At 32.8% G+C, this 11,160-nt stretch overlaps 1 protein-coding gene across 1 annotated transcript; it reads right to left on the bottom strand.

Annotated features, from left to right (window-relative positions):
* Window positions 1-726: 726 nt before the first annotated feature.
* LOC135644960 (L-type lectin-domain containing receptor kinase IX.1-like) lies at window positions 727-10,577 on the bottom strand. The gene is made up of 2 exons (XM_065162956.1): window positions 10,426-10,577; window positions 727-2,838 (listed from the first exon to the last, which is right to left on the bottom strand). Exon 2 carries the CDS (start codon window positions 2,834-2,836, stop codon window positions 848-850), a length of 1,989 nt encoding a protein of 662 aa, XP_065019028.1. The 5' UTR covers window positions 2,837-2,838; window positions 10,426-10,577; the 3' UTR covers window positions 727-847.
* Window positions 10,578-11,160: the final 583 nt, after the last annotated feature.

Below are 11,160 nucleotides of genomic sequence, written 5' to 3'. Positions count from 1 at the left end.
TTTGTTTTAGTGAGTTCTCTGGGCCTCACGAATTCATGTCTTTCCTGTTGATTTTTTTTCAAGCTAGAAAACGGACACCTGACTTGGAACATGCGTTGACCGACAAATATGACGCGTGCATTCTGACAGGAGGAAAGCTCAGAGCAATTGCCAAAGTCATTCGTGGCTGTGAACAGGTCGTTCAACCAGTGGACGGAATCTCTATCCCGAGCCGGCCATCGATCAATATCAAAGATTTTTCTTTGATCTATGATTAGCTCTAAAGGAGAGGAGGATATCGCTAACAAACCTAAGATGGGAGATCTTGGTTCCCCTTGAAGGGGATAATATGCTTATTTTGAATAGCTTCGAAGATAATTGAGGAGAGAAGTTGGAGATAACAAGAATGGATAGATAGGGAGAGAGCGCATTTCTCTGTTCGGCGGCAATTGCAAGTCACCACCGACTTTTGGCATGATATCAATGCTTCGTGGAAAACATCGAAGAGATTTCTCATCTCATACATTATTGTTTAGTGATTGGAACTTTTGTACCAAAGCATTTGATACGTTGGAACCTAAATCGTGTTTGGATATGTTTCGACGTGGAAGTTTTGATGTCGTTCGAGTAACGTGCAATCGATGTTGCTATTCTCACGTCAACTGTAATATTAGCATGCTAATAGTGTCATGATTAGCAATGTCACTACACCGAAATTATAGCTGACTACACTACGGAACATGAGTATCGATTTCAACATCTTATTGTCGATGACTTGTATGATGCGCGAAAATCCAGTCCAAATAACTTATATACAAACATTCATGTCAGATGTTGGTCCTGTTCCACATCAATCTCACTTCGAAAGTCAAGTTGGAGACGAGCTTCGCTCGCAGGAATGTGTACAACGGTCGGAAGGTGAATCATTAACACTGTATACCGTAGCAACCGACGTGTCGTCCATGGAAAGCACGCTGTACGTCAGCACCGGCCGGCTTGCAGGAAGCACAGGCAATGGTGTCTCCGAATTCAGTGCGCTGATCGCCTGTTTGATCGATGGCCGCAGGTTGTAGTCGGGATGAGCACACCACAATCCTACTACCATCAAGCTCTCCATCTGCTTCTCGTCGAAGTCGCCTTTTAGCTTCTCGTCCGCCGCTTCCAGGATGGCTTGCCTTCCGTAGAGCTCCCACACCCACTCGGCTAGCCTCACCTTGTTCGGGTGCTCCATTGGCTCGATTGTCCTTCTCCCGCACGCGATCTCCAACGCCACGATTCCGAAGCCGTAGACATCTGACTCTTTGCTGGCCTTGCCGGTGTAGAAGTATTCAGGAGCCATGTACCCCCTGGTCCCTGCTAAATCCGTCGTCTGCAGGTTACTGTCATGGTCCACTAGCCTGGCGAGGCCGAAATCTCCCAGCTTGGCATTCAATGCCGAATCCAACATTATGTTGTTGGTCTTGATGTCGCGGTGCACCACGCACTGCTCCCACTCCTCGTGGAGGTAACACAGTGCGGAAGCCAACCCCAACACAATCTTGTGCCTCACCGACCACTCGAGGTGCTTCTTGGTACTGTAGAGGTAGGCGTCGAGGCTTCCATTGGGCATGAACTCATAGACGAGCAAGAACTCGCCGCGGTTGTGGCACCAGCCGATCAGCTGCACAAGGTTCCGATGCCTCAGCCGGCTGATGGCCTTGACCTCGGAGATGTACTCCTTTCTTCCCTGTTTCGATCCCTTGGAGATCCTTTTGATGGCTACATCAAGCTTCGGTTGGTTCAAGTAACCTTTGTAGACCAACCCAGATCCTCCTTCCCCTAACTTTCTCTCCTCGGAGAAGTCCCGTGTTGCAGCGGCCAGCTCTCTGTAAGGAAACCTCTTTGGCCCTCTCTCGGTTTCGAATTCATGATCGATAGTCTCATCATAGTCCATGTCCTCTGCATCTGTTTCTGTCCCACTATGGTTCTCCATCTTCTTATACAACCACAGCAAGACCATCGACACAAGCATCAAGATAACCACTCCTCCGACAACCAAACCGGCAAGAAGTCTAGCCGTCAGTTTCTTCTTCTTTGGCTGTAGATTCGAGCTGAAAGACCACGAGAGAATGCTGTGCGTCTCGGTGAAGTTGCCTGTGGTCGCCGAGAAGCCTACTGCTACCTTCTCCGGCAGGACTTTTCGCAGATCCACAATATAATGTAGGCTGTAGTTACTGCTGGGTAACAGATTTGTTCTCTCGTAGGTCAGGAAGAGACTCAAGTTATAGGTGCTGGCGTTGTAACTCACCCGTGCATTTGCCGGCCTGCCCACGATGACACTGCCGTTCCACAACACGGTCGCAGAGGAGTTGATCGAATTGACGTCGATGCCGAGATGTTCGCGTCTGGGATCCCATTTGTTGGAGAAGGTATCGAACTCCACAGCCACGGCGTTAATTGTGGAATTTATGATGGTGCTATTGCAGAAGAGGCCGAGGTAGCCACCTTCCGAATAGACAGGCGTACCGAAAGAAGAATAATTGGCCGTGAGGAAGAACGCGAGGCCGTCGGCATAGTTATACTCGTGGGAGTGGATGAGGAAGGCGAATTGGGTGGTGAAATCAGTCAGTTCTCCCGTCTTGGCATCCCACAGGAGCAGCGCTTCATTGTACAGTACTCTGCCGACGCCAGCCACGTTGGCTCCATCCTTGGTGAGTTGTATGGTGGTGTTGTCGATGACTGCGTTGCCTTGAAAGGTCATCTTCGAATTTGTGTCTTGATTGAAACTGGAGAAGTTGAAGGACAGAGAGCTCGTGCAGGCGATCACGGTGGAGAAGCAGAACAAAAGGCATAAAGTTCTCGCTCTGTGCGGCATCATGGCTGACAAATTCACAGAGATCATTGCTCATTAGAGAGGAATGCCAACGCAGCTTAGCATCATAAACCAGATGTTCTAAAAGCTAAAAATATAGGGAATCTGCTAAGTTTTTCATCAGAATGACGGAGAAGCTAGTCAACAATTTTGACAGTTAAAACTATGTAATCCACCAAAAAGTATAATTTTACTTAGATAAGATATATTATTACTTATCCTACCCCTTTTATTCTCATCTATAAATATACAAAACTTTCAAGGGACTCAATATGGTAATATACACAAGAATTAGATAAAGAAATTTTAATTCTTTTTACAAATTTGTATTGTTGCTTTCTAAAGATTGAACTATGAAGTACGTTCTATAAATCAAATAAAGATATTCTGAATGATATCCAAATGTATGTATATGTAATATTTGATATATGGATATTTGATTTCATGTTTTGACATTGAATTTATTCCGTATAACAGAATAATTATAATTTTATGCTTACAATTAGCATTAGAGTCTATTGTTTTGAAGTTGAATATATTAGATCATAAAAATATGTTTTATATTTAGATTTATTTATTAGCATCTTTGTTTGCAAAATTATGTTATCCAACTTTGATCTAAGATCTATTGTGGATGGCAACTATCTACCATGGTTGCTAGCCCTGTCATAGATGATTTATTGTCCATGACAGAGATATCGGTTGGTGCTGCCCTAAACGACAACATGTTGTCGTTGGAGATACGATGACTGGTCGACGACCTACTATGGTCGTTGGACTTATTGAGGTGTGATGGCCTATTGCATGCGATCGAGTTATCGTTGTTGTCAGTGGCAACCTAGCCCACCATAGGTAGTGGTGGCAGTCATTGGCCCATATGCGACGACCATGATATGGGTGATTGAAGTTATCGATGGCAGACATTGACACTGTAGGACGATCGTAAGGCTGCTGGTCCAGTGAGGAGGGCCACATAGTGTCCTCGTCATAGTATGGAGGCTATGCAAATGATAGTGTTGTTGTGTGCAACGTCACAGCAAAGGTGTAGCGAGCCTTATTGTGGGCAACAATTGCACTGGTGCGATGGCAGTTTCCAAACCAACAGTGGTCTTTGGTTATCGTTCTGATGGTTTTCTAGCTATCATTGGTATGACATGTCATAGTAAGTAGGATCACTGCAAATAGTGCACCACGACATTGGATCTCGATTGCATGCTTGCCTATGATCGAGGTTGATTGTGTCACTAAAGTCCACAAGGCCCACAACGATGGGTTTTGGCATGACGGCTATCTAGCGGACAACAATGATGACAGCAAACAACAATGCTATATTGCCGACACTCGAGGAGGTTGTGGTCATTGGGTGGCGATTGTGTTCGGTGGCCTTGCATCTATCGATGGTGATATGCACCACCGATGAAGACTCATGCGTTTGGGGAATGACATGGGCAAGTTGTGGAGCGATATCAATTGGAGAAAGGGTAAAGGTTTTAGAGTTTTAGGGCTTCCACCTTATAAAAGATCAAGTTTACCCTTATAAAATCTATTAATTTTAGTTGATATCTCTTTATGACATTTTTACCCTTTAAAAATCAGTATTTCCAATATATATCCCAAAACATATATATCCCAATATATTTCTGACCTATGCCCTTAATTGTAATTTTTTTATTTTACCCTCATGAAATTGATTATGTTCTACTAATATCCTTTTTTCATGAATTTTTTCCCTTTTAATTTGGCATTATTGTTGAACAACCATAATAACATAAAATATGTCATAAAATCTAATAAATTATAAATATTTTATTATTATCCATATGATATGATTTATTATTGTCCAAATTAATTGCTTATGTTATTTAGAAATTTTGATTATTGTTTTGGATATTTATGTGGCTATTAAATACATGAGCATGAATGAAAATTATAAAATAATATTTATTTTTACATAAAGATATAATTTATATTTTATTATGATTATAATCATCATATGAGATTTCTTTTGTATTAATTAATATTCAATAATTATTACAGTTATTTCTTATTATTATTATTATTATTATTATTATTATATTATATAAATTAGATTAATAAAAATTTAGTGAATATTATTTGTATTTTATATCTCAAAATTTTCTCTGACTAATAACTATCAAAGTGACCTAAGATAATGGGCTTATGGATTATGAATTACAATAAATGCTTTATAGGCCGCTTTAAACTGTATTTTATATTATTATATTGGTCTAATAGTCATAGTGACTTAGACTAATGACTCATAAAGTTGTATTAAAAAATTAGTCATAAATGATATTAAAAATATTCATAATAGTGCACATAATTAAGATATTTATATACTATCAAAGGATGATCTATTTCATATGATTATGTGATGGAATAGGATGATATTATTTTGGATATCCTTACAGTTCAGGATTATATACCTAAAAATAATAATACTATTCTACAAGGATTAATATTAGTCATCCAAAAATAATTTTTTAATTGAACATCGGATATATCAATATTTTACCCTGAGGTGAAATATGGATGATAATAATAGTTCATTATATTTTAAAAACTTGAAGCATTAATATTATTTTATATTTTACAATTATACTTCCTTTTATGCATTATCATACTTGTAGTATTCTTATACTCTCTTGTTCAAATTATTTAAAATAGTTAGAGAATATGCAGTTCATACTAGGTATTGATAAAGCACTATAATGAAATATTCATAGACTTGATTGATAAAGCACTATAAAACAAGTTAATGAAATAAATTCTTAAGAAAGATCTAATAAACTTGGTCTAATGCTTATAAAAATGAGAATTGTAAATAACATTTGGACTTCATCACAATCTACAACTAGCACATTAGAATATTTTAAGATTATTAAAAATATGTTTAAATTTATTGATAATTTATTAATGGACACATTAATGAAAGAACTGACTATAACTTAGTATGATTATGCATGTACGTAAATGAGTATTTCTTTCTATAATTCATTTTTAATTCTCTTCCTCCTCAATTTTACCCATTCAAAATTTACTATAATATAAATAAGGATAAATAGGACTTGAATAAGTTGACTAGTATGTGTGTTAAGGAAGAATTAATGTTAAGGTAGAAAACATCTCATAATTTCTTGACTACTACTCAAGCAATTGGTAATAAGAAAAGAATATTTAAATGTCATCCACCAAATAAATTTATCGGGTCTAAAAATGTTAAACAGACTAATGAAAAAAAAACCTCATAATAAAGTACTTTTGTGATAAGAAAAGACATATGAAAAATGAATGCATTAAATGTAAGACTTAGTTCGAAAAAAAATGTATAAATTTGACTTTTGTATGCTTTGAATCAAACATTATAAAGATTCCTTCTAATATTTAGTAGATTGATTTGGTGCTTCAACTTATGTTACTAATAATATGCAATGATTGCTTATAACCTAAAAATCAAATAAACATAAAAGTTTCATCATCGTGGGGAATCATCTCAATGCAAAAGTAACTGTAGTATAAACTTATCACCTACACCTAAAAATGGGTTATCTAATAGATATTGCAAATGCATGCTATGTTTTTTACTATTTTTTAAATTTTAGTTTTTCGATCTAGAATTGATGAGTTAATATATTATCTTTCTTTTAGTAATGATAAATTTAGTATATTTTATGATTCAATAAAAGTTGGTTTTGGAACTCTATGTACATAGTTTGTATAGAATTGATTCAAATATTAAGTTTGCTAAAGTATTAATGATCCTACAATTAAATATTGAATTAAAATATAGTTTCAATAATGAAAAATATTCTATATTATAGCATAGACGTTTGGGGTATATCTTCAAAAATAGTATTGAAAAATTAGTGAAAAATAATATCTTAAAAGATTTAGAATTTATTGAGTATAATATTTGTATAGATTGTGTTAAAGAAAAACAAATTAAGTACATAAAAAATCATAGAAGTAAAAAAACTTCTTGAGATTATTTATATTAATATTTACATACCACTTTATATTTTTTATTTTAGTAAAGAGAGATATATTATCACATTTATAAATGACTTATCAAATATGGTTACGCATATCTAATATATAAATGAAGTCGAGAAATAATTAGATAGAAAAGTTAAAATAATCAGATCTAGTAGGGATAGTGAATTTTATAATAGATATGATAAGTTAGGTTGGAATCCTATTCCTTTTGCAAGATTTCTAAAAATATAAAATATTTGTGCTTAGTATATCTTACTAGGTATGTCACGATAGAATAGCATTGTTGAAAAATAAAATTATACTCTTATAAACATAATTATGAGTATGATGAGTTATTTTTTAATACATGAGTCGACATGGGATGAAGCACTTACGACAACTATATATATATATATATATATATATATATATATATATATATATATATATATATATATATATATATATATATATATATATATATATATATATATATATATATATATATATCTTGAATAAGGTTTTTAGTAAGTCAATTTCATCAACTCCAATTATGGATTTATAAGAAACTTATAGATATCTATATATTTAGGGTTGTCATTCAGTGATAAGTGTCTTCAATCTATATAAAAAAAATAAGATCCAAGAACTATTTCTAGGTATCTTATTAACTATCCAAAAAAATCCAAGAGATATAGATTTTATTACCCTAATTATAGTACGAGGAAAGTAGAATATGATAATATAAGATTCTTAGAAAATATCAAAATGAATGAGAGTTAAAAATCTCAAAAGGTTAATTTTGATACAGATGAGATTTAGGTCGATGCTTCTTTATTATTTCTTATTCGAGAGGTTATTATTACTCAAATCATCGAACGAATTGATGAGAGTAAATAATAAAACAATACTAAGGAATTCCCACATAATATTGATGCCACTGCTAATGATCTTGTAAAATAATCACAATTGATAGTTTTGAGGAGATATGTCATTTTCGATTATTATGTAATATATATACAAGAACTAGATTATAACATATGAATTAAAATGGATCCCTTATCATTTTCATGTCATAAAAAGTAATGATTCTAAAACGAAGGAAGAGTTGAAATCGATAAACCAAAATAATTTTTAAGAACTTGTTGAATTATCAAACAATTATAAAAAAGTCAATTATAAATTGATCTTTAAGATAAAATATAACTCAAAGGATAATATTGAATAATATAAAACTAAACTTGTATCCAAAGATTTTTTTCAAAAAGAAAGCATCAATTATACTAAGACTATTTATCTAGTTTTTAAAAGAAACTCAATGAAAATTGTTATGATATCATTAACTTATTATAATCTTGAATTATATCAAACGAATATAAAAATAAAATTTTTCAATAGGGATTTAGATGAGAAATTTACATGAAATAACTTAAAACATTGATAGAGAAAAAAAAAAAAAGTTGAGCTTGCAAACTTAAGAAATTCATTTATGACCTTATACAAGGTTCTAAACAATGGTATATAAAGTTTCATCACACCATTATTTTCTTCAGATTTAAGAAAAATAGTATTGATATATATATATATATATATATATATATATATATATATATATATATATATATATATTAAGATCGGTAAGAGCAAGTTTATCATATTAGTCTTATATGTTATTAGTAGTGTTCTTGGTTTATTACATAAAACCAAGCTATTTTTCATCAAAAAATTTAAAATGGTTGATATGAATGAGACAGTTTATATTATTAGTATTAAGATATTTATGAATATATGATTTCTAGAACTGTTTCAAAAATGATATATTCATCGAGTCTTATAAAGATTCAATATGAAGTTTTGTTTAGTTAATTATACATCTATTATCATGGTATATAATTTAACTAGTGTCCTAAACATGACTTATAAAGAAATCAAATAAAAAATATTCCTTATGCATATATAGTTAGGTACCAGTTTTACAGTTAGAATACTAGGTAGATACTAAAGAAACCCAAAAACGAAATATTAGAAAAATATAAAGAAAATGATGAGATATCGATTGGTGACGAAAGATTATATGCTCACATATAAGAGATTAAATCAGCTTAAAGTAATAAAATTTAGATATTGATTTTGTAAATAGTTTCATAATAGGAAGTCCACTTTAAGATTCATATCCGTGTTAACTGGTGGGGCAATCTTTTGGAAAAATATAAAACAATTGCTTATTACATCATCAACAATTAAAAGTTAAATTTATGACATGCTTTGAGGCCACAAATCAAGTTTTATAGCTAAAAAAATCATCTCAGGAAAGTAATTTTCTTCTTTAAGAATAACAAGTACTTTAGTGGTTCTAAGCATATTGAGATAAAGTACTTGGTAATTAGAGAAAAGATTTAGAAATAATGTGTCAATTTAGAATTTAAAAATTGCTTTAATGATTGTTGAATCATTTACTAAGGCTTTACAATCTAAAGTATTTAAAGAATATGTTTATAGAATGGGATTTATAAGTAACTTATAAAAGATATGATGATGCATATTTAAGTATATATTATTCTTAATTTTTTATTAGTTAATTAAATTATTTATTTATACTATCCTATTTATTTTTATTTTTATATATATTATAACTAAATATGATAATATGATTATCTTGATAAGACAAACTACCTATGTCATTATAGACTACATTAGAAAAGATTAATAGCGTTGTAGTACATAAAAAGAATTATGATATCGATAACGTACAACCGCTATGACTCATATTGATAATCAAACTTAATAAAGTATTGGACTTATTAACTTATTTTAAAACTAATGTCCATATATAAAATATTTTTAAAAGTTTTTAAAATCTAATTAGGTAAAATTATTTTTAAATAAAATTGTATTTTATTTATTTTAATTTTGAATTATTTTTATATCTTACTAATTAATGGATTAAGTAAGAGAATATTATATTATATGGCTTATATAATTTGATAAGATATATTATAAATGATATTGATTATGGTTATCGAATAATAGAAAGGAAATTCATTTATTTACAATAGAATTTTTTTAAGATATGATGAGAGAATCTCCTAATTATTTATCCTAGACCCTCAAGTCTTGATTATAAATAGACATAATATCTTAGAATCTTAATATAATAATATATGATAGCATATATGAGATTACAAGTCAAATGAAAAATTAAGAAAAAAAAGATAAGAATGAGAGTCTAATTTTCTTTAAAGATCCGTATTGCTATGAAGTGTACAAATCTGATTCTTGATTTATGGATATTTGATTTTATATTTTAATATTAAATATATTCTGCACGATAAGATAATTATTATCTATGCTTGCAGGTATAACTTCTACGCCGACAAGTCTCTGCAGCAGCATGCATCTAAAGCTGAGACGTAGTGCTGCTTCATCGCCTCATCTAACTATCGGCATAAGCTTTTCTCACGTATCCACAGAGATCATAATTCTAACATGTTATATAATCTTCAACCAACAACAATTACTACACATTAAGAAATGTGTTGAGCTTAACTGGGAACATCAAGAAGTGGAAAGAAAGATATCATGGGTTTCTGAGAAGGTACCTTTTGTGGTTCTTCCAAAAGGGTTCTGCTTGAGCAACGGTGGACCTGCACTGTAGCCAGATGTATCCACTGCCTTTAGGATGCCGCTTGCTTTATATTAATCCACCCGTCGTCCATGAAATGTTTCAAAAACCATATCCGACTGCATCTGAAGGATATGGCTGTGCACAATGAAAGGCCAAAGAATAGTCGTCTTTCTTTATCGTCCATAGTATTTTCGTTTTTTGCAAATGCGTGACTCTCACGGAGTCCAATCGTTGTTTATTTGTTTTAGTGAGTTCTCTTGGCCACACGAATTAATGTCTTTTTCCTGTTGATTTTTTTTCAAGCCAGAAAATGTACACTTGACTTGGAACATGCGTTGACCGACAAATATGACGCGTGCATTCTGACAGGAGGAAAGATCAGAGCAATTGCCAAAGTCATTCGTGGCTGTGAACAGGTCGTTCAACCGGTGGACGGAATCTCCATCCCGAGCCGGCCATCGATCAATATCAAAGATTTTTCTTTCATTTGTATCTGCTCAAATCGTCGAACATGATGCATAGGCATGTAAATTCCATTGGAATCGGTAGGGTCAAGTCATCAAACTTAACTATCATCCAAACCTTATCGACCCAAGCCCGCGTTACGAGATGACTTCCTCTCGAAGACCTGCAGTGAAAGAAGGAAAACAAAGGCTGCTTACAGTGACTTCATCGGCATGGCATGTCTTGACTCGAAAAGTATGGCCAT

This window comes from Musa acuminata, chromosome BXJ3-8, assembly GCF_036884655.1.
Source record: "Musa acuminata AAA Group cultivar baxijiao chromosome BXJ3-8, Cavendish_Baxijiao_AAA, whole genome shotgun sequence".
Lineage (NCBI taxonomy): Eukaryota > Viridiplantae > Streptophyta > Magnoliopsida > Zingiberales > Musaceae > Musa > Musa acuminata.
The sequence above is the reverse complement of the archived record's forward strand: the minus strand, read 5'-3'. Positions and strand labels throughout refer to the sequence as shown.